The sequence below is a fragment of the Macrotis lagotis genome, chromosome 5 (assembly GCF_037893015.1).
Source record: "Macrotis lagotis isolate mMagLag1 chromosome 5, bilby.v1.9.chrom.fasta, whole genome shotgun sequence".
Classification (NCBI taxonomy): Eukaryota; Metazoa; Chordata; class Mammalia; order Peramelemorphia; family Peramelidae; genus Macrotis; species Macrotis lagotis.
Window position 1 is genome coordinate 43935892 of NC_133662.1, and position 25628 is coordinate 43961519.

Consider the following 25628-nt stretch of genomic DNA (forward strand, 5'->3'; position numbering starts at 1 on the left):
ATGACAAAAATTTATCATTTCCATAAAAAAATCTATGGAACCACTACATGACTATGGTGAAATGTTACTGTGCTTTCCTACTTTATTGGATCTGTGCTTTCATCAGTGTGTTTACTTCCTCAACCAATATAGATCAAAACCTTTGTGAAAACTGGTTGACTATCTTAGATAATTCGACTAAAAGAATAAATATCCTTGTTCCATGGCCAATATGACAATGAATCTTTCCTAACTTGGTTGGTATCATTCTTCAACTGTAGTCAACAAATATTGCTGGATCTATACTGATGGCCTTTCCTCTGGTGGAATATGTCAGATCTTATGATCTCCTGGACGAGCTCTGAAGAACTCTATATCATCTCCATGCCATAATGAAGCAGTGTAGAAGGACTTTAGTGGAGAAGATTTCTACTTTTATACTTAGTGTATAACGGGTACTCTGATAGCAGTTCAAGTCATCAAGTTAAGAAACATTTATTAAGCTCCTATTGAAGTGGGAAGCACTGTGCTTATGATATAATGAAAATTTAAAAATTTAAAGAACAAAACAAAAATTTCTGCTCTCTAACTGCTCACAGTTTAATGGGGGGGAGATATGAAAGCAACAAGTTACATACAAGATGATAGAAAATAAATTGGAGCTAATCTAAATGAAGAAGGCACTTGAATTATGGAGGACTGGGAAGGCTTTTTGCAAATGAGATTTTAGCTAAGATTTTAAGCAAGCCAGGGAAGTCAAAAGATAGAGATGAGGAGGAAGGCATAAAAGATGGATGATTTTAGGCAAAATATTGATTAGGTGGAAAATAGCAATATTATTTTTATTTAGAATATTGATAATTCATATGCTATATAACTGATTTCCATGCCAAAGTTGTTTAAAAGGATATTTTTCATTCATCAAACAAGTAAAGTTTTGCATGTCTATATTTCAAAGAAAAAGATTATAGAATCTAAAAGATCCTGAAGTTGTTGGAGTATAGCAATAAATAGTCTACAGATTAGTGTTTTTGATTTTAAAATAAAATTTTCCAATTCTTTAAAGATGGAGAAACCTCACAAGAATGTTAAAAAAGCAACATATTTCAAGATGATAACTCTTGTGGATTTGTTGTATGGAATTTAAATCTGATATATACAACCAAATTAATTAACTACAGCAATCAGATATTTTAAGAAGTATATTCTTTCAAAATAACATTTTAATCATTTCTTAAATATTTAATAAACATCTACTATGTGTCAGACACTGTGTTAGATATGGGAGACACATGCACAAAGAATGAAATAAACATTCTCAAGGAGCTTTTATCTGAGCAAGGGCGTGTCTATATACTTTTTAATATGGCCAATATTTCAAGACGGTGAATTATGGCTTATCATAAGGAATACTAAATGTCTAAGGAGGATGACAGAGAGCAGTCCTACAGTGTTTAGAAATGCAATGTAAGGGGCGGCTAGGTGGCACAGTGGATAAAGCACTGGTCCTGGGTCAGGAGTACCTGGGTTCAAATCTGGTCTCAGACACTTAATAATTACCTAGCTGTGTGGCCTTGGGCAAGCCACTTAGCCCTATTTGCCTTACAAAAACCTAAAAAAAAAAAAAAGAATGTAATTCAAATAAACAGAACCCTTTGATGAATTATGGTGAACAAATGATAAGAAGTTTCCTTTAAAAGATGATTTACATCAAGCAGTGAAAATTTATTGCATTTTGAGAAGGAATGATCTTTTTAATTATGAAATATCATTTTAACCTTTGTATGTGCAATTTTCTCAAATATCATTTTCTTTCTTTTAATTGCTCAATCCCTAAAACTTCCTTCCAAAATATAATCACTAAAGAAATTTGTTCCTTTATTTTTGAGTTGTGGAAATAATTTAGTCAAGTATTGAAATGCTATAAAATATTATCATATGACACTATCTAAATTTACATATTTCTAAGCAATTTAGCTTGTAGTACTGTAACAAGATAGGATTCATATAATCTGATAAATATGCAGCTATTTTAGAAAGCACTTTAGACTCATACTTTGCCTTTTAGAATGAAGAGAATATATGACATTTGGTGCACTTAAAATGTGATAAACTTGAAATTACTTGGTAGTTTGACAAATTCAGAGAAGATATAGAATGCCAGAGTCATTCAACTCCAGTTTTCCTATTGCAAGTAAAAGAGAAAAAGGACCTTTAGCACTTTAAAGGATAAGATTCTTGAATATATTATTTCTTTTTTTTTAATACACACACACACACATCTTCATTCCTATCTTCTATTTTTTTCTTCATTGATCCTAAGTCCCTGCTGTATGCATAGCACTAAGACAGGTGCCAATCTGGACACAAAGATAATTAGGACATAATTTGTGCACTCAAGGGGCTTGGAATCTTGCCTGGGTTGGGATGGATATAATGATATAAAAATATTCGGGCCTACAATATGGGGAAAATATCAATGTATATAAAGCAGAATAGTGATGATATCATGTGCATATAGGTTATTTGATACCTTAGATAATCATACATTGGAAGCTCTATTGTCTTAAAAATGATCATACAACCACTTCTCTGCTTATACATGCTCTCTCAGTAGAAAGTAAGCTTCTTGAGAGCAGAGAACTTTGTTTTTGTATTTTACCTTTGATTCCAAAATGCCCTATATTAGTAAATGTTTAATAAAAGTGTTTTGGATTGAATTAATCTTCAATAATATGTAAAAGACCTAAAACTTCCCTTTTGTCTCTAGATGAGTAAATTGAACTGAGAGATAACATTTTCATTGGTTATATTTTAGGAGAAATAATGCCTTGAGTTTTTAATATTATTTGGGCAGCTTCTCAGGGGAATTTAGTAAGCTATTATGTCACTATTTTGAATAATATACTTTTTTAGTCTAAAAGAGGTCACAGAATTCATAGGCATGCTACATAAATTCATCTATTCAAATATTAATTATTCATCAAGAAATAATTTATTACAAGAGCATATATATATATACTATATATACAATATAGATTTCTTTCAAATTATCCTCTTATATTCCAAAATCATTTGTGTTCATAGTTTACATATGGGGAAATGAGGGTTTAGAAAGCTGAAGTTACTTGTCTAAATCACACTATTTTAAAATTGGTATATCAAGACTCAAAACTAGGTTTCTTAACTAAATAAATATGTAGAGATTTTCCAACTAATCTCACTGCCTTCCCACAACTGGAGGAAAAAAAGGCACAATTTTGCAGAAACTTATTTGCTAATTTTTTTTTAAATTATGTAGTCTAAATCTTGTAGTAGAGAATGATGAACAATGCTATCAGCAATAAATGTTTAATTTCCTGTTCTTGGTAATGACTACTCCAAATTCCTTTAGATATGGATTCATTTAAAATACATTTTTATGATAATAAAGTGCCCTCTCAATAGATCTGAAGTTGTGGGTGTGGAGAGGGAATGAGGATAGAGAAATGGAGAAGAAAAAAGAAGGAAGGAGAAAGTGAGAGTGAGAGATAGTCAGGAAAGCTTCAGTATCAGAAAGACATCTGTATTTGAAGACTACCTCTAAACATACTACCTTGAGCAAGTAGCTTAACCTCTCAATATCCCAGACAATTCTTTAGAATAATTACGTTGAAGTTATGCATGGGCAGAGGGAATTTCTCTTATGTAGCAGATCTCCAAAACCAGTTAAATCAGTGGTTATATAGCTGAATATATGTTCTTTTCCTTTTTTTCTGGGGCACTAAAAAATTAGTTAAATGATTTTTCTATGAAGAAGCAGTTAATATGTGTCAGAAGCACTCCTTGAATATAGGCATCTTTTAGAGTCTGAGAATTACTGTTTCTCAGTTATACCAAAATAGCTCTCAGCTGTGCACATACATATGTGTGTATATTTGTGTGTTTACATATAGGTGATTGCATTATATGAATGATTAGTTCAGTGTTATGTTCAAGGGCATTCTTTATTCCATTTAGGGGTTCAATCCTGGTGTTAATATATAGCAAAAAGAATTTTTAGGAGGACTTCATTGACCTGCAAAACATCAATGTTTCATTCTGTTCTTTTTTTTTCTGAAAATGCTTTGGGAAGTCACAAGAGGGCACTGGCTATGAGAATTGTGATCTATTAGTCTGTTCACCCTTAGGAGATTGATTTAGATCTGATCAGGTAGTACAAAGCTGAATCAGAAAAGGAATTTCTTTCTAAGAAAATTGGAATCATCTTCACTCTTTTCATCTCTTGTCCTTTCCTAGAATGTCCTACAGCCATCCTCATCCCCTGTTGTCTGAGTAACATGAGGTATATTTTCTGATTCTTTTGCCTTGGAATAGGCAAGATTCAAAAGTCTGCATCTTTTTTCTTTTTGATTAAAATGCTCTCTTTTATGAAATCCACACCTAAGAAATGATTAGAAGAGTAGTGTTTGAAAGCAAGATGGGAAAGCCTCCAATTATTCAAGTAAATCAATGTTTTACCACCCCAAACTCTATCCTCCCCCCCCCCAAAAAAAAAGAAAAAATGGAATGATTCCATTAATTTCAAAGGATGGGGTTGAAACCACAAATTAGTTTTCATACCTTACCTAGGAAAGTAGATATTTTTTCCTTCTTCTAATGCATGACGAACAACTTCTTTGTTTCTGGAGGTCTTTTCCCCTGTACTAAGGCAGAAGTGACTTTCTGGAAACATTATATTTCAAATGCTATTTTAACACGCTGGAAGAGTGAAAAAGTTTATCATGTAAAAAGGCAAATGATATTTTCCTTTTCTTTTCAATTCATAAACAATTTTGATAGAGGAAAGAGGACATAAAATTGAGGCTTCTCAGAAATAGACATATTTCAAGGATGAAATCCATTTCTATTTTAACTTTGCTAGTGCTTCCCTTAGTGGAAAATCTTAAAGATATTATCAGTATACATATAACTATGGAAATAGTTGAATTGTTAATGAAAATGGAGATGGTTTATATTTGAAGAGCTATCTATACTAATCTTGGAGCTAAGAGTAAAACATGAATGATACTAGTCACTCCATTTTTTCATTTCTTTATCATAGGAACCCAGATCTTAAGCTGTAAAGGACCTTGGAAGGCCTAATTTGTTCATCTCCCTCATTTTATGGAGAGGAAACTGAGGCCTAGAAAAGTAATGTGACTTACCCAATGTCACACAATTCAGACTTTGAACCCAGGGATTCCGATTTTAAAGCCAGTTTTCCCACTATACTATGCCATGACTTTTCCCAAGCTTACAAATCAATCATTGTCCTTTCATGCCAAAGTGAAAATTAGTGTAACTCACAGATTAACATGCAACATATATTAAAATCCATTGGCATTAAAACTGAATTTTTTTCTAGAGAGCATTATGGAACTATGCCTAAAGAGCAAAGGGTACTGGTATATCCTTTGATCTAGCAATTCCAATTCTAGGTCTATATTCAGAAAAAGATTTAAAAAAATGGGAAAATTCCACATGTTCCAAAATATTCATAGTACCTCTTTTTTTTGTAATGGTAAAGAATTGGAAATTGAGGTGATGACCATCTGGGGAATGTTTAAACAAGTTATGTTACATGAATGTTATGGAATACTATTGTTCTATAAAACAATAAATGGTAGGACTCTAGAGAAGCATGAAATGAATTATAGGATCTTATGCTGAGTGAAGGGAGCAGAACCAAGAGAACAATGCACACATTAACAACAACATTGTGAGATGATCAGCTTTGATGGAAACAGCTCCTCTCACAGTTCAGAGAGTTAGGACAACCCTATTAGACCAGCTATGTAAGAAAATCAAATCAAAACAAAACAAAACAAACAAAAAAATCTTCAGAATCTGATGAACACTACATTCACTTTTTAAAAAAAATATTTCTTATGTATTTCTTTCCCTTAATCCTAATTCCTCAAACCAAAAATGACTAATCTGGAAACATGTTTAACACATATGTATATGTATATGTACAATATTAACCTGACTATTCACCACTGAGGGGAGGGGAGTGGAAAAGGAGGGTGGAAGGAAATTTTGTAACTTAAAAATATACATAGTCATATTGATGAATGCAGAAAAACTTTCATAATAAGTATTTGGAAAAATAAAATACCAACAATTTTTTTGACATAAACCTATGCTTAAAGTGAAAAACAAAAACAAAACAAAACAAAACAAGACTATGAAATTTGTATGTGCAGAAATTTATTCCAAGTAAATGTTAAACTTTATTAGCATCAAGTATTTAGAAAAGACCACTTTAAAAGACATAAAACAGCTGCTAATTTGGCAGCAATCTCAATTTTACCAGAATTGTAGCAAACATCCTATAATGTATACGCTTCTTGCCATATCCAGCTGTGACATTCTGTTGTTGAGGGAGACATGTTTTAAAGTGAAGGGGGAAAAGCTTACCTGAATACTCCTAACACATCACATCTGCTGCTCAGTTATGTGCCCTTTGCTTGTAGAAACCTGGAACAGTGAGACAGAATAAAAAATGAATGTAACCCAACAATATTCAACTAAAGCCAATGTTACCAAAATTCACTTTCAGATGACAGGACACGCTTCATAAAGCTATTAGCATGCAACTCCAGCTGCAAGAGATTTTCGTTCACAAACTGAACAGCAATATGTCTATGCTTTATTCGCATCAAAAAAGTAAACCAATCACATTGACAAAAAGCCACTGTAAACAAAAAAACTGTATTTTAAAAGATTAACAGTTTTGGCATCCATCCCTACCATCAAGTCTTTCACTTTTTTTTTCTCCATCAAAATTTAGGTTATATATTTGATGTTAGCAAGAGTTGCATTACTATTATTGCTAATTTTAGTTCTGTTTATTACCTTGAGGGTTATATATTGTAAAATAATTTTGGTGCCTCTAGTTAATGTTAATTAGTTGTTTTAATAGCCTATAAACCTATTTGTTATATTTTTGTAGGTTTACTTTTTTAACTATCAGTAACTTAATAACTGAGAATATTTAACATTACTGTTGCATACTCAAAATTACAGAGTTACTATTAGTGTTACCTGTTTAACGTTTAGTCATCCTTTGAGTCCTGCGACATATTTCCTTAATAATCATCAGCCATCAAGTCTGATAGTCTCAAAAGAAATATCAGCCCTCTAAACTGCCTTCAAGGGCGGTGATATTTAGCACTGAAAATTACAAATAAAGTTTTTGAGGTTGAATAGCAACAACTGGCCAGTGACACTGATGATTTGTTTGTCAAAACAAATTGTTAGAAACTACGCAAATGCCATCAACACACTCCTCAGAGTGAAAACAAGAACGTGAATCTATGCAATGCTTACATGTTGAATGGGATATTTAATGTGCGGGGAAACTCAAAGGTTGAAGAACTAGGCATTTAGACAGTGGTAAGTGGTAATCTTACCTCTTTTTACTCCATTACATTCTCAGGTGAGACATGCTAATACAAACAAGTCAATCAGAGTTTGTGTTTAGCAAGATAAAGCTTAGAGGATAGTTTAAAATCCATTTATTATTCTAAATCCAGTTTTTCCATTAACATGTTATACATTAGTGTTTACTAACCATGATTCATGTAACAGTTTAGTTTGTTAACTTTTAAGTTATTTAACAACCAGAAGTTATTAATACAATTTTTAAAGGCTTACACAAAATTCTTAAAACAGACTTGGGTTCATTTTTGTAATTTTAAATAGAAAACATTTTAGGCATCTCTTGAAGAAGAAATAAAGCAGGCATTTAAAGCTAGAAAACAAGTAATTCCAAATTTAGTTTGTTACAAAAGGTTTCAGCTTTATTGACAAATTATGGCAAACATATTTGACAAAATTGTGGTTTCCTATTTAGAGAAGCTTACACATGGAACTTTATGTGGTTTTTTCTTTTTTAACAAATACAGGTTAAAACACTGAACAAATTCAGTTAGCTACATACATACAGTAGCTGCTTGTTTTCAACCCCATTAAAACAGCATTTAAAATTAAATTTACAAACTGAATATCGAACATCTTCATCTAACTAACATATATTAAAAGACAGGTTAAAACAGCTTATCTACATCTTGATTATCATCTAGTTCAAAAATCATATTACAATCTTTTAGCAACCCTAAACAAAGCTCAACCTCAACTAGCTGGTAGAAACTCAAGATCTGGTAACAGCTTCATGCTTTTTCTTTTAATAAAAAATAAAATGAAATAAAATACACACAACAATGAAAAACAACCAAGAGTATATCATCCTACTGAATGATTTATAGACAATGCTTGCCAAAGTCTTTTAAGTCCGTGTTATAAAATAATACTAATGTCAATGTCACGCCAACAGTATAGGAAGAAATACACAAGAAGTACAGGGGGTAATCATGAGCAGTAATCCCTAGGATAGAAAAGAAATGGACTATTACTTGTCTTGTTGCTGTTTATGTGGAGACCACAGGCTATTAATTGTCTTTGAGGTGAGGTCACAGATGAGGAAGACCTTCAATATCTACCATAGGGGTGTTCCCTGTATCCCCCTCTGGTTGCCCTTGGAGGTGGTGCCTTTAAGCTGGAACGGGTTGGGGCCCATTCTTCTTGTGCTACAAATAAAAGAAAGACAGTAAAATACATATAATGTTTTTCATTTTTAATAATGGAACAGTAGACACAGTACCTGGCCAAAAGGAAAAAAAAATTAAATTGATATTCTGAAAGGTTTCACCAATGGACAGTAAGTCTCTAGCATATTTTGAGAAATAAACTTGTTAAAATAAAAAAGACTAAGGCACTTAGGAGAAAAATATTTTTAAGGGAGAAAAGGTTAATGATTGGAGCCTGTACTTTTCTTAGAAGCATGAGAATTTGCTACACTATAAGGTATGTGTGTGGTAAGGGGGTGTAGCTGGAGCAATGGAATAGCCAAAGGAATCACTAGGGCAGATTATTCTATATTTGTATTCTAATTAAGACTTTTACATGGATCAAGAGCTAAAGAATCCTATAACTGAAAGAGTAGCAGAGTCTAAAGCCTTAGCTAATTAATTCTAAGTGATGAAAAAGTTGAGTGATATGAGATACACACACACACACACACACACACACACACACACAAACACACAGACAAATGGTATAGGATTTCTGATAAGCAGAGTCTAGATTTAAGTCCTACCTTTGACACATATTATCTTCAGGACTCTGTACCTGTTGGTACACAAGATGATTCTAAAACTGTGACAGGGTTATTAAATATGAAACATGAACTTTTAATAATGGATTCATATTTATAAATCTAATAATCAAATTACCATCTAGCTTAAAATTTCAAGATATAGTCAGAATCAGGGAATGACTTTGAAATTAGAGTTCTTAGATTCAAATTCTAGTCATTGCCTCTATTATTTTAGCCAAGTCATTTAAACTTTTTGGATCTCAGTTGACTCAATTCTAAAGTGGGGCAGTGAACTTGATAGCCTACAGTTTTTGTTGAACTCTAAATCTATGATCTTTTGATTAGATGATTACTAAGGTCCCATTCAGTTCTGGAAGCTTTGATTCTATGATCTTAAATCATAAAATGTCTGAAGAGCAAAGAAGAGTGGGGAGGGGCAGAAACCCTCCTTCAAAACCTAGGCTTTTCAATACATAGGAGAGGATATGGTCATCCTTACAATGGATGCTCTTTAAGAGGACTATTTACCAAATCATTTTGTTACTGAAAAAACTGAAACTAAATGAAAGATTTAAATATGAAAAAAAATTCAAAAACATATTAATTCACTTTATAGATAAGCTATATAGTTTGATTCCTGAGAATATAAGCTATTTGTAAACAGAGATAATTTCACCCTTTATACTTGTATCCCCAGTGCTTAATACAGAGCCTGATGGATAGTAGAAGCTTATTAAACCAGTTGATTGATTATGGACTTATTCATTCAAATAATAGTTAGCATTTATATTATTCTTTTAAGGATTGCAAAGTACTTTACAAATACAGACCTGGAAGGTTAATACTATTTCGGTCATCATTTTTACAGATGAAAAAACTGAGGCAAAATTTAAGTGATCTCCCTAGGGAGACACAGGAAGTAAAAGTCTAAGGTCAGATTTGAGTTTGGTATTCTTGACTCTAGGTCCCATAGCTCATTCATTATGTCCATCTATCTGATTCTGTAACCATCTGATCTTCACAGCAATCTTATATCATTGGTGCTATTATGCACATTTTCAGATGAGAAAAATTGAGGTGGACAGAAATTAAGTGACTTATTCAAAGTCCAACAGAGAGTGTTACAGACACTGAATTTATTTTCTTCACTCCAGGGTCCTAATCCAGTGCTTCACACTGGTAGGAATCAGGGCAGAAAGAAGTTATAATTTTTGAGGACATTTTTTCAAGGATATGTCTGATGAAATCAAGCTTTGGTAGGTTCAGTTAAGCTGGAAAATTTTTTTAGTACAGACTTAATAACAAGATAAGTGTGTTATATAAGAACCAAAGGTTGGCCAATGGTTGATAATTTCCCACAATAATTCCTGAAGATCGTCTTCTCATTATTTAGAGGGTTTGCAAGTTACATCAGTGAAGGGACTACTAACATGGATGAAATTACAAAACTTTGATTTACTCTATTCTTTTTAGGTACTTTAGAGTATTTTTTACTTTACTGAGATATTAAGATTTCCACAAAATGATTAAGCTTTTAATGTTTCTGTACTTAAAGTGGAGGATATATTCAGAATAATTTCTCTGATACTGGTCAATAGAGTGAGTTTTATTAAAACTCAATAATTAGGGTATCTTTTTCAATTCTGTAGATTGTTTTAAATGAAAGGAGAATGGGGAAACAAAAACAAAATAAGAAATGCTATACTGAATCAGAACAGTTGTCTATTCAAAATTCCAATGTTGAAATCAAAGTCAAGGTGGCCTTTGTAGTATAATATGACAGTTGTTCTTATTTTCAAAGGACAAGAGTAATTTGACTTTTATTCAGAGAGTCTAAGATAATTTGGAGACAAATATACTCCAGTGGCCTACTTTCTGATAACTATGGGGGCAAGAAGAGGTAACACTGGCAATCAAGAAAAAGGAAGAATTAAATGAAAATAATTCAATTACAGCATTATATAATTTAAAAAGACAGAATTGTGCTATAACACTGATACAGAGTGAAACACAGCCTTGGGCGCCTCATCTTTGAATCCTTAGCCAGGGATGAGTTAGTAAAATGCTGAAATGCTTACATGGTATCATTGTCTCACAGAATGCATCAAAAGGACGACATTGAGGACACTGAAGTGATAACACTTGCATTTCTGGAAACATTGAGGGGTTTGGGGGATAGCTCCAGAGTTTAATGATTATTACTAGGAAAACTCAGAATATTTTTGACCTGCAGAGAATCTACTCTATACCTCTTTTGTGTTTGCACATGATGAGAGGAACATTTGGTAGAGATAGATCAATTTGGAGCTCTCATAATGAAATATTTCTAATATGGAAGAGAATGAACCAAAAAGTACCAGAATTGTCATATTTCCCAGTAATTTTTCTATAGGGAAGTCAATCTGAAACCCAAAGAGAAGACTTTTAGGGATAGTAATCACTTAAATGTTCTTGGGGACTCTAAAACTTCCAGATAATGTAGGGACTCGTGGCACACTTTTACTTCATAAACAAGTTGTAGGATCAGACAAGTCACTTGTGACATTTTAGAAAATGGGATAGGACCAAGGAGCTTAGAGGTCAATTCATTTATAAGAGTGAGTAGCTGGACCATAGGTAAGACAAACTGATAACTTAGTTACTGATCAGAAGAGGACTTCATCCAGCACCCTCATTTAATTTAGAGAAGACACACACACATACACACACACACACAAACAAAATGACTATAAAATGCTGATAAGCCCAAAGTCAGTCATGTGACCAATTAAGTGACAGAACCTGGACTTAACTCAGGTTTTTGAAGTCCTATGTTTGAGCTACTGTACCATGGAACCTCTAATAATTCATAACAAGTGGAAGAAAAATAAAGATGGGGGATGGTAAAATAACAAATGGATTTTTTTGGTTTATGAATGAGAAAAAAATGACTTTTTGACAGGTGTTCTTAACTTGTTTGTATCATAGTTGCCTCTGGCAATCAGCTAAGGTCATGGACTCTTCACAAAAATATTTTAAAATTATTGGAGGAAATGTTAAATTTCAGTTACATGTTTAGGGAAAATGAAGGGGTATTTTTTCCCACTCAAATTCCTGGACCCTCTGAAATCTCTGCGTGGAATCCAGAGTTATAAACCTCTGTTTTCAAACATATAACAAAAATACCATAGGTAAAGAAAATTCAAGAGCTATTATCTATAGGTTATTTCACATTGTGAGAAGTGAGACCATGCTGAAAGGCAATGGTATTAGCTAATCATTCAAGAGTTTTTTATTAATCGCTATTATGTGCTTCCTTTCTAACCTATTTTTCCCCTTTGCGTTTTTCATACCTTTAAAAAAAGATATTTTTTCTTTACTTCCATTTCAACTTTTTGAAGATAACAAATTTTATTTGAATGCCAGATTTAATTTATAAACTAAATTTATAAATTACAAGTAATTTTTAAGAATATTATAAAACCACCTTCCTTTATAAGGTGTTTTGTCAGGAACAATAACAGCAACTATCAGCAATGCAGTGTTTTAAGCTTTGCAAAGTGCTTTACAAACGTTAACTTGTTTTGGCTTGAAAAAAACCATAGATGACGTATGTTATAATCTCCATTTTACAGATAAGAAACACTTTATAGACAGAATTTAATTGACTTGACAGTAAATTCTGAAGCTGGATTTGAATGCAAGTTATCCAGATTCCAGGTGGCTAATCTACCCATTGCAACACATAATTGCAGCAATTAATTTTAACAAATATATGAAAAATAATTGATAGCTAATACTATTAACAGTAACTTTCAAATTTTCAACTTAGAGTACTAATCTCTGTTTTACTGTTTCATCACTCAGAAATGGCTGCATCTATTTTAGAAGTTCTACTTCATATTGTGAATGTATGGGCTATGTGGATATGTATGTGGTGGTAGGTAGGTGGAGGGGATAAATAGGAGTTTTCAAAGGTCAGCGGAAAGCTTAGAAAGATTATTTTTGTCAACTAGTAGAGAACATACTTCTATAAATATGTTATTTTGATCAAACCCTATGATGATCTTTAATGTACTTGGAATATTTACTTTACTCATCTAGCCATCTATGTGTATATGAATACATTTATATATGTATTCATTCATGCATGTATGTAGGTAGGTGGATATTTATCTGTTTCTCTATTAACCTATTTGTAATGTTTATATTATTTCCATTCACATTTAATCTTCCTTACCTTTTCAGGTTTTCTGTCATTAGATTATACCATTTTGTAAAAGTTCTTTTGAAACCATGGAGGGACAAAAATTCAATCTGATCCAAATCAACTAACTTGTTATGAGGTTATTCCAAGAGTTCAGGCAGAAGGCAATGAGGTCCTGTTCTAAAGTAGTTACCAGTGGAAAGCAATCATTTGGATCACAGTTCTAGATTTGGAATAAACTTCAGAGATACACAAAAATGCATGGGGATTTTGGAAGAGAAGATTTGGAAACTGATTTGAGTTCTTAAATGAAAATAAGAGAAGAATCAAATATAATAAAAGTGGGGACAAAATGCCTGGAATATACAATCTATTAGATTGCTACATTCTTTAAGGGTAGGAACTATATCTTATTTTATCTTTATGTATCTTGTACCTCACAGAGTGGCTTGTAAAAGGTGTTTGACAATTTTCTTTGCTGAATTGAACTAAAATTTATTTTAATTATTACACTATATCTGATGGTCCTTTCTCATGGTTTCATTAAAATGAATTGGAATTAGACATTTTTGTAATCATTTAGCAAATCAAAATGAATATTTTAGGTATTAAAAACTAGAATATCATAACTAATTTCTGTAAGGATGAAGTCATTAATTTTTATTTTGTTAATTCAGATGTTATAATAATTCAGTGAAATAGGAGCTGAACACATACTTTAAACTATTATGCCAAAATTGTTTTCTTCTTTTTTTTGAAACTCTCCTAACATTTTGTTTGTATCCCTACTCTAAATAAATAAATAAACCATTTAAACAGTATTAATGTGTGGAAATAGCATTAACTAACTTAAGGCAACACATTATTGAAGTCAATAAACTTCATTAAAATGCCTTGCCCCTGGCAAAACTCAGTAAATCCCTGCCCCCAGAAACAAGAAAGTCCCTAGTAACAAAACAATAAATGTCTGGCCTAGCCTGAAAGGATTAAGTCTTTGAGTTACTGCACCTACTTTGAGCTACTACACCATACCATTTTTTCAAAGCTATGAAAATAATGGAAGCCCACCTACTTCCTTCCCATTGCTAAACTGGCCCATACACCCCTACTCCCATTCTTTTGTTCAGGACATAATTTACCTTGATACCACTTGAAGACATTAAATTGATGCCTTGAGACATGTGTTACCCACTCCTGAATCCCTCCCTGGCAACACTGTAACTCCTCCTTTACTCTCAACATGTACCCTATAAATCTTGGCCTCACCTCTCTTGGGGATTACTGTTATCAGTTCAGTTTCAATAACCTTGCACTGCCCCTAATTTCTCTTCTTTATGCTACTCTCTCTCTTAATGTAACCTATCATCTGCTGTCCAGTTTCAACACTCTTTACTATTGTTACTTTTCTTTACTTAGTAAATTCCCTAAGTTGTTGCTTTTAACCTTGTAACTGCCTTTACTTATTCTCTCTTAGCCTTTGCTGAGACTTCCCTAAGAAACTAGGCTATATTACTGCTCAATTTCCTTGTTATTTTAATATGTACAGTAATGTGTGAATAAACTTTTTTTGTCTCTAATACTTCTGGGATAAGATATAATCATTCCTTAAATTCATTCACACATCCTCAAATCCTATGTTAGTCAACTCTCAGCATTTTTTCCTTCATCATCATGGGTATAAGCTTTCAGTTTTAAATTGGGTATTAATTTTATTTCCTAAACTCTTTGAAGTTTATACATTGTTAAATCATAAATTCCTTTTAGACAGTAGATTTACCATAGTTTGTAACAAATAGTGTTGCTAATTATAAATGCTTTAATCTTTTTAGTTTGTACCACTTTGTAAGACTTACTGAATTTATTTGGACTAATAAGACCATATATTCAAAAAGGGAAAGCAGAGCAGTGTGGTGGGAAAAGTGCTGGACAAAAATTTTTTTACATCCTGGAGTTCACTTTCCATCCTAGAAAAATGAGAAAGCTTGAACTGATCATGAAGACTTCTATCTCTAAAATTCTTTAATTTATATTTGTCACAATTAGGTCTTTGAAGATTTCTTTAAAGTTTTCCTACATAGCACTACTTTCAGCATTGATTAAGAGGGAGTCAATTATCTAGGTAACATTTTTAGTGTAATATTTCTCTCTGGTAGCCTTAAAAGCTTTTGCATCTCTTAAAATCCTTCTCTCTCAGCAGAATCGGGCCTGTGAAGTTGTAGACATTTCTCAACTTGTCCTCATTTGTTTTGTGTGACCATGCACTCTGGGAGAGTTGAAGACTCATAAGAAAAATCTGAATGCATTATTTAGACTACAAAATGTTCTTGGGTTGTTGCTGAGATACTTTAAGGAAAGAGGTTGTGAGCAGATTCAGTAGGGACAAGGATTAGAGGCCAATTTAAGTATAAGATAAAAGAGTCTTTAAGTTCAATGCTTATTGGATTAGTTCTTAAACCATTATCTTTAGGGAAGATAAATTTCAGAGATGCCTTCAAAAGAGAGTACTCAGTTCCAGGAAAGGGTATTATGTTTACATTTGATTAGAAATACAGAGCAAGTCATTTAAATGTCTATTCTTGATTATAATCTCTTCACAATGGAAAAGGAAAAAGAAAAGGAACACTTATTAAGTGTCTATTGTGTACTATGGCAAAGGTTTTTCAAATATTATCCTACTGATTTTCACAACCATCCAAAGCCTATGCTACTAAAGCAGGAGAACTCTAGGTATAGAGAAATACTGTAATTTTCTTTTTTGTATTGAAAACAAATCTTGTAATTTTTTTCTGTATTGTTAACAGTAGTTGCTCATATACTTGAACTGGGTCACGTGCACGTGCACTTGGGGACAGGCATAGTATTACCTTACAATAGATATTAATTAAGCACTGCCCTTGGAGTATGTGCAGCAGACTACCCATTCTTCCTACCACAGAAAAGTATTTAAAGAGAATCTAATCCTCTGCTCCATCTTTTTTTTTCTCTTTCTTTATCTGATTTGACCTGGCAGTAGGCTGACCTATAAAGTCTTCACTAAGTATATGCTTCCCTTGTTTCTCTTTCCTCCTTAGCTCTCTTTGCTTAACTTTACTGTCTTATTAAACTCACTTTACCTTGCTAAAAAATCTAATTTGTGAACCTTTTGTAATAACCTGAGCAACCTGGAAATTAAAAATTTATGGCATTTCTTACTCTCTTGAGTCAGAGAGTAAGATGATTTTGTCACCCCAAAAAAGCCACACTGTCTTTCTTGGATCTCCCCATTCCAATTGCTTAGGAAGTACTATTTTTATCCTTATTTTTTTTTGGAAGAGAAAATAGAAAGACAGAAGTAAAAGATTATATAGGGCTGTATAGCTATTGAGTTTTTGAGGACAAATATGAATTCAGTTCCTACTGCTTTCAGACTCAGTATATTATCTACCAAACCATCTGCCATCTACCGTACAGTCTACCAAGAAGATTGTATAGTCAGTGATTTAGAGCTTGAAGAGATCTTTGAATTTGTCTAGTACAAAACTTTCAGGAAACTGAGGTCTGGAGAGGTAAGGTGATTTGTCCAAGGTCACAGAGATAGTAAGTAGGAAATCTGAAATTGGAACTCATATTCTCTGATTCTAAATCTAGCACTTTTTTCTTGTACTATGGGTAATTTGTTCAGTGTATAATTTACAATCTAAATCAATATACAGATCTCATAACTAGCAAGGAAAATACATGGTGATTGTTATATCAACCCATAAGTATCTAGGATTGCCAATTACATAGTAGTATTTTAGTATTGTTAGTTAAAATTCACATTGGCTCTAAACCATTAAGTTTATTTCATCCAGGATAAATTTGCTGGATCTCTTAAGGATATTACTCTATGTAAATGTAGCTATTCAGAACTATGGGTATTATTTTGTGGCTACTTATCAGCAAAGAGTATGTATAGCCTTTATCTATTGCTTTATTTTCTTTTTTACATTTATCTGAAGGGAGAACATGCAATTCATTTGTTCTTATTCAAAAAATAGTGTTCAATCTCTTCTACCCCTTGGGCCAGGATCTTAATTTTACATAATAAATAACCATTCCCATAGCACTCAATTAATCAGCTAATTGAAGTAATTAACTATTTTTATTCTGCCATAGTGAATTTCAGCTGATTCAATTTAGTGTGTTAATGAATGATTCCTGGTGCTCACTGGAACAGAGAGAAGACAATTTTTGTTTTTCAGTAAAATTTTTAAAACATTCATGAAACTGAATGACAGAAAGACATCTATTTCATGTCCCATGAGTTTTATCCATGTTTATTATATATTGGTTATTGTGGTAGAAAGACAACTTGGTAGAGTGAATAAAGAATTAACTTCTAAGTCAGAAGAATCTCTGTGTTCAAATCCTATCTTTAAGAAATGTGACCCTGTGTAAGTTCCTTAACCCCTTTGTATTTTAGAAACTATGTAAAATTAGTAATTCTGGAGCATTTGGTAGAGGAAATTTCTTCATCAGGAGCTTCCTATATAGATAAAGTCAAAAGTTCAGCTAAAAAGGGATATAGGTTGAAAGGGAAGAATAATTAGTTGAAAATATATACCTGATCCATTGGTATATATGCAAGGTATGGAACAAAAACTTCTGTGGGATATTTGTGAGAGGGCATGAATCAGAACTTAAAGTGATAGGAAATAGATGAGTTGTGTTCTGTCTCAAATGATGAGCTCAAATATCTGTACAGTCTAAAGCTTTACAAAAAGGAAAGAAATCTATTTTGAAATTTGATTTAAAAAAAATGTACCTTAAAGAAAGGGAAGCTCTACCACATAAAACTCACTTTAAACAACTTTAGTTCACAAAAAAAGAGGGCAGGGAAACCTCTAGCCTCCATTTTTTCCAAATAGATAAAGGTAACATTGTATGTCCCCCAAAGATTTTCAATTATAAATTCATTAACAATTAGCCATGTCCCTTGAGACTTTATTTTGGTTCCAAATAGTGGTTAGTATTTTGAATATATTTTCAAATGTCAATTCAGTTTTTTCTGGAAGAAAAATCCTTCTTAGTTCTCAAATTCTCAATTGCTTCATTTGTAAAATGGGAAAAATAATAACAATGGCCTGACAAGGTAGTTGTGATGTCAGTTGAGGTAATATAGACATCTGTAGTTTTAAAAGAATTACATAAATGTCAGATACTAGAGCCCAGAATGTTGTAGTCTGACATTCTAGGATGGGATTGAAATATTTTCATATTGTACCCATTACTGAAGACATTCAGCTCAGTCTTCACTTTGAAAAGCTTTGCGCTTTCCCTCATTCTATATGTGTCACTATTAAGAACATTATTCCTTTTGATCTTTACTATTCCAATACTATACATCTTTTAAAGACCAACAAGGAAGTCTTGCCCTCTCCCATAAAAATTCCTCTACTCTTCCAATATTCAGTGATATCTTGATTTTGACTTTCTCCATCACTTAGAACTGTGCCAGACAACTTATACTTAATGATATATTCTTCCTTTATTGTAAGTTAGTGTTAGTCTTGTCTCAATTAATCAGTTTTATATTTTTTCCATATCTCTCACAAGATGTAACACAAAGTAAATATTCAACAACTTCTTGCTGACTAATTGATCTAAATATTTTTACATTTAATTTCTTCAGTTAATTGTTAAATAATTTTATGTCTTTAGAATTTTTATATCACATAAGGTTATCACATTATCATCACATCTTGGAAAAACCAAATTTTAGATGTATATGATTAAAATCTATATAAAATATATAGGATATCAAAAAGCATACATAAGTTCTTTATCAAAACAATCACAAATTATTAGGATCAAAAAGCATTTATGAATGAACATTTTGCTGGCTGAAAGTTATTTCTAAAAAAAAAATCATTTTGAATAGTCAAATTCGGAAACATATCTAGCATTTTGGGGCCCTCAAACTGACTCAATTTGAGAGTTTAAGTCAATATGTTTTGGAATGTCCATGATTTCACCTTAAGGTGCCTTTCTTTGTGTAGGTAGCTGAGCTTCAGTCAAAGACAACTTCTCTGAGAGCAGCAAAGAAGGCAGTTTTTTGAAGTAGGCTTTCAATCAAAAGTCTTTGCTATAAATCTTAATTTTGACATATTCTACTTGCATGGATTTGGACAAATCATTTTTCTTCTCTAGGCCTTAATTTATTATCAAAATGAGGGGAATTTATTAATTTATCTCAAAGTTCTCTTCTTGCTCCAAAGCTTGTGATTATCTTCCTTAAAACCTTCTCTTTTCCTGTGATTCATATTAGACAGGACTACCCATGGCTCTCATTTTTTGTCCCTATTACTTCAGGTCCTTTTATAATCATGTATCAAATATGTTTTCATGTTTAAACCTATTTTTTTTAACCCTCAATTAATAAACATTTGAGTACTTAACAATAGAGTATATGTATATAAACTTTCTTCAGACAAATTTAAGATGGAAAAGAATATGATGGAACCTTTGTTTTAACTCCTCGCTTTATTTAGTTGGGAATGTTTGGGGATGTTCATGGAAATAAAATATGGTAGAGTTGGACTATAAAAACCAAATACATCCTATCTTTTTGTACAAAACTACAAAGAATCAACCAATTTTCTAACACTGTCTCATGAAATTCAGGAAAGTTAGCTGCTATAAACTATATGAAAATGTCTTGTAGGGTCTAGAAGGCAATAATCATATGGATCTTCCCAAAGAAGTAAAAGTCAAAAAATATACATTGAAAATGTTTGGATATATATAGTTGATGATCCATATTCCACAACCTGCAACTGTTTGAAATTGAATAATAAATGTGATAAGTATATTATAATTATTATTATATATTTATCCAACACTTTATAATTCCCAGTGTGCTTTATATAAGAATAACTAACATTTATGCATTAATTAAAAAATTTACATTTTAAGCTTCCCAAATTTATCAGAATTTATCTGATCCTACCCTATTTGTATATTTAATCTTTTTCAACCTCAAATTTTACTTTATGTAAACCTAATTCTTCATTGACATCATTAGTCAATGATTTCTCTTTTAGACAAAATAATAGATGAATATTTCCACCTGTGTATTAACATCTCATTAATACATATTACTTACCATAATCAACAAATTACTAGACTTGGACATAAGCAAATATCTTATTTTTCTATTAATATATTGACCAAAAGTACAATCCCTACCAGGCTATGGCAGAAAAGGAATTTACAGAAGACTTCAATGGGAAAATATAATGTAAACAAAATGTCTCTCTAGATTTTTAGCCATAATTATTAACCCTAGTACTAGAATTATATGACCCCTGCTCAACTAGATTGTAATATTTGCATGAACTCCTACTAGCCAGAGGAAGACCCTCTTCCACCACCACCATCTCAACCTAATCGGTAATCACTTCTTATAGACCTATGAGACTCTAGGCTGCATATTCAGTAACTGTCTGGAAAAAAAAAATCACCCTTATTAGGGTCCTGGAAGCCTTTATCAAGAACCAGCCATTGATGCTATCAAATTACCTTAAATGTTTCTCCCTGATTTTGGAAATGTGAGTTTAGGCCCATTCAATAAAAATTCTTTTTTGCTACAATACTATGTTCTTGGTATTATGATGCTCGGATGATTGAAACTCACATACTCCCCTTGACTACTGGTGCTTTACTTGGTTCCCCATCCTTAGTCTTTTGTCCTCTCTAGGATTTTTTTGAAGAGATACTATCTTCTTCCTTTAATGTCTTCAGATTAAAGTTCTCTCTGCTTTCTCAGTTAACAATTCTTCTTCTTCTTATAAATGAATTAATTTAATCTAATTAAGAATTTTATGGGAACTCCTCAACATACTTCTTTTAGTTAATCAGTCCCCCAAAAGGACATTTTAAAAATAAGATATAATTATCAGTAAAATGTCTTTTGTTAATTATATGATATTTGTTTCATCCAATAGACAGACAGATGCTTGCTAATTTTTTTAAAATAAGAGCAATATTCTCCTGGCACTGCAGAATATTTACAATTCTATAATGTAACTTCCTCAATGGAAGTTCCTAGTGAGTAGACTCCCTCTATGAACAAATAAATAAATTTTATTTATTTAAGGCAATGGGATTAAATGACTTGCCCAAGGTCACACAGCCAGGTAATTGTTAAGTGTCTGAAGTCAGATTTGGACTCAGCTCCTCCTAACTCCAGGGTTTGTACTCTATCCACTGCACCACCTATCTGTACCCTGTAAAAATAGATTAACAACCATTTTGCAAGGCAAAACTTTAGATTTGCCAAGCATTAAGAAAAGTAAAGATGTTTTCCAAAAGTCATACAGCAAGGCTATATCCTTTGCAAAATTTTTTCATTCATTAAATAGTTGGATACTAGATTTGGGCCCAGAAATTCCTGATTCAGAGACTATGCTGCCTCTTTGGTGGACACATAATAATGCAAAATTATTTGAAAATAAAACAATAAATATAATATATATATATATATTTATGAAGATGAAGTTGGCATAAAATATATTGTATTACCTGATAGAATGTAAACTCCCGGGAGACAGAACATGCACAATGAAAGCTTATTCAAATGCATTAAGGAATGTAATTTGACCAAAAAGAGGCCTCTGGACTGAACATCAAAACCTTTAAAATTAGGAGTTAAGTAGAATACCAATTGATTGAATTTTCACTCCTTTCAATTTATTATTAAAGAATATGATAAATTAAAATGAATTTAGATGTTTATTATGTAATCATTTTGAACCAAAGGTCTAATTTTCCTAATTAATATTAAATCTTTCCCTTGCAAGAACCTTAATTTAACCTTGGAGGTCCTTCTGCTGCTTCTTCTGGAGAGAAGGTGAATGCCTGGATGCTCTTCTTTTATTCCAAGTTACAAAACTGACTCCCAAATATCCTTGTTGACTTGTAAGAGAACTATATGGAAAAAAGTCCTTTTATTTTCTGCCTCTCAACATATCAATAGATGACAAAGTATTTTCTTACAAACTGGTTCACCTGATTCAATCAGCTTAATAACCCTATTAAAGAAATGGACTGGATAAGAATTATCAGTATCCCACATTTTATAGATAAGGAAACTGAAGCTTAGGGGGTCAAGGACCTGCCCCTGACCACAAAGAAGGTGCCAAAAATGAAAATATCAAAGCGTATACTTCTGAGTTGAAGTCATTAAGTATAAGTTCTTTTTAGTCTTGGATTTTTTGAGTGTTGAGGAATTTATAAACAGAGGACAGAATATATACAAAATACAAACTATTGATGAACTTCCCCAATTATATTGAAGACAATAAAGACAAAAAGAACCATCTGAATTACTGAAAAGGTCAAATTGTACAACATTTCTAGAAAAATGACCTTTAATGATTATTTATGTTATCATTTAAGGCAAAAATGGGTAAATATATAAAATAATTAATTTACTAAAATTACAATGAATAATAGGACAAGGTTATATAATGATTGTTTCTTTTTTAAGTCATTTAAAATATAAGAATTAGTTATTTTACATGAAATTTGAACTTTTAAAGTTTGCAAAGGAGTAAACTCTTTTAAATTGGTAATTTGTTTAAAAAATTTCATAGACTGAATTTTTGCAAATTCCAAGAAACAATATCTAGTATTTTATAGGACTTTCAATATTCAAAATGTTTTAATTACATCATCATTTTATCCTTTCAACAATCTTGTACAATAAGGGCTTTTAGTATGAGCATTTTTACTTGTGAGTATATGGAAGCTGAGAAAGAATAACTTCCTCACTTACAGTACTGTACAGTTTTGAAGTAGAATTTACATTCAGGATGCAGCTAGCTGGTGAAATAGATAGAGGATTAGGACTTGAAGTCAGGAAACTCTGAAACCCACTACCAACAACACTTACTAGCTCTATGATCCTGGGTAAACCACTGAACCTCTCTCTTGGTTCTCATCTATAAAATGGAGTAAATAGAAGCACCAATGTCACTGGTTTGTTTTGGAGATCAAATGAGATAATATATGTAAACATACTTTGCAATCTTTAAAGCATTTAAATGCTAGCTTTTATCATTATAATTCAAGTCTTCCCTGAACTGCAGATCCAGTAGTCTATTCACTGCACTACCTTGTTTAAACTAGTCTGAATTAAGACAGTCTTGAGTTGTAATCTGAATACCATCTTTCATATTGAGAGGGAAGTTTTATAATCAACTCTCACAATGATTTGCTTGATATGATCAAATCCAATGATGCAGGAGAAAGATTTGATTTAGAATTAAAAGACATGGGTTTGAAGCTAGATTCATTACTTGTAGGTTGAATACAAACTGTTTCTTAGCCTTAGTTTCTCTTTTCCTATTTAGGTAAAATAACATCTGTATCTATGAATAAATTTGTACATGTACAACATAATATACAACTTCCTATTGATGTAGAGAAAAGATGTAGAGAATTATGAATGTAGATATTTAGTGGAGATGTAAATTGATCATGATGGAAAAATATAGAAAATTATGATTGTAACAGAAACAAAATTAGTAATCTCAAAGGCTGCTAATCTTGTCAAATTGGATGGAGATTCCCATTCTTGATTCATTGTTTAATATAAAATTTGTATCCTGATGTCCTTAGGCTTCACCCTCTACCTAGTTCTGGGTCTAGTAAATGGGAAGGGAATTCACCTTTTGACCTTAGGATAAGGACAAGCCTATAAAAATCTTGATGGGATCTTTATTCTGGTCCAGACAAGCTCAGCTTGACTGCTTTTTTCTCTGTGTCTTTCTTTACCTTCCATTTTCTTATGTGTTGTAACTTCTTTTAATAAATTTTTATTTTCTTTCCACCCTTGCTTTTCCAAGACAGAAAAATGATTCCTTATAGGCAGAACCAAACTCAAGTAGCCAGCAGCAACACTACGCCACAGTAATTTTTGTAATGAACACAAAAAGCCTGCCATAAAAAGGAGCTATTATAATTTGATAATGAGCTTATAGTTCCTTCTGGTTGTGATGTTTTATGCTTCTATGGCTATACTTTATAGTCATTGCCCATTTGTGTCCTAATGGTTTTGAGCAGTAGTTTATACTTTGGACTTTTAAAAATTTAATTGTAAGAACCTCAAGTACAAGGATACTAATTAGTTAAATCACTAATTCTTATATTTTAAAGAACTTAAAAAAGACACTTTATCATTATTATTTAACTTGTCCCATTCATTGGAATTTTATAAAATTATTTCTTTTTATGTATTTGCCCATTTTTGCCTTAAATGGGTAGTAATACTAACATATAGCAATTATTATAAATTCTAAAAAATATTTTTCATTCTCTTAGCCAAGAAGCATTCTTAAACACCTTCTACGTGCCAGATATTGTGGCAAGTGCTGGGATACAAGAAAGGCACAAAAAATCCTCAAAAGAAGCAAAAAAGTCTTCCTCTCAAGGACCACACATTCTAACAAGGAAAACATATAAACAAGTATGTTCACACAAAATATTGGCAGAATAATTGTGTAGTATTTTAAAGTTGCCTAACCTACAGTAAAAGAAACTGAAGCAGAGCTATGAGCTATTGGCACTTTATTAAAGGGTCCATGGTCCACTTTAAAGAAATGGTCTTTCTCATGATCTGAGTGGCCCCCTTCCTCTAGACCAGAGTGGGGAATCTTTTTTCTGCCAATATCATTTGTATATTTATAACATCATTTGCCAGTTATATTTAGTAAAACATTTAATTAATTCATCCCTAAAAAGTTCCTAGATTTATTGAATTTCAAGTCCCACCTGTATTTGCTTTGCTAATGCCAGACCAGGAAGTTCCTTGTCCCTGTACTAGGCCTTTATTTTTTTAGTACTTAATACCCAGACAATACAGGTAAAGCAAACTAAATGATTTGACAGATGAACTAATAGTAGACCTTGACAGATCTATCTTGAACTTTCAGGAAACCTTAACAAACCCATGAGCACATTCATGAGGGGGGCTGGCAAACAAATATCAAAACATCTACATGGAGCAGTGGAAAATCAGGCTACAGACTGGCAACCAGGATCACTCATCCGCCAAGTACTCATGGTTATTTCCCCATGTTGGGCAATAGAAGGATGACTGAGGGACAGAGACAACAAAAATAACTGTAGAAGACTTTCATTGTAATTGGGTCATTACCTCCATGTTGGGCTTGACTGCCATTACAAGGAAAAACAAAGGTGGCAGTCCTCTAGTTAGCTTCCTCAGATTAAGCATTAAGAATTTACAATCTGTAGTTC

At 32.2% G+C, this 25628-nt stretch overlaps 1 protein-coding gene across 1 annotated transcript in view; it reads right to left on the minus strand.

Moving 5' to 3' along the window:
* Nucleotides 1–7849: 7849 nt before the first annotated feature.
* Nucleotides 7850–25628, minus strand: part of KHDRBS2 (KH RNA binding domain containing, signal transduction associated 2) — a 943011-nt gene continuing 925232 nt past the window's right edge. The window contains exons 9-10 of the mRNA XM_074237285.1: nt 8505–8591; nt 7850–8389 (exon numbers count right to left, since the gene is read on the minus strand). Of these exons, the coding sequence (XP_074093386.1) occupies nt 8265–8389; nt 8505–8591 (212 nt within the window). The 3' untranslated portion in view covers nt 7850–8264. The remainder of the gene's footprint in view (nt 8390–8504; nt 8592–25628) is intronic.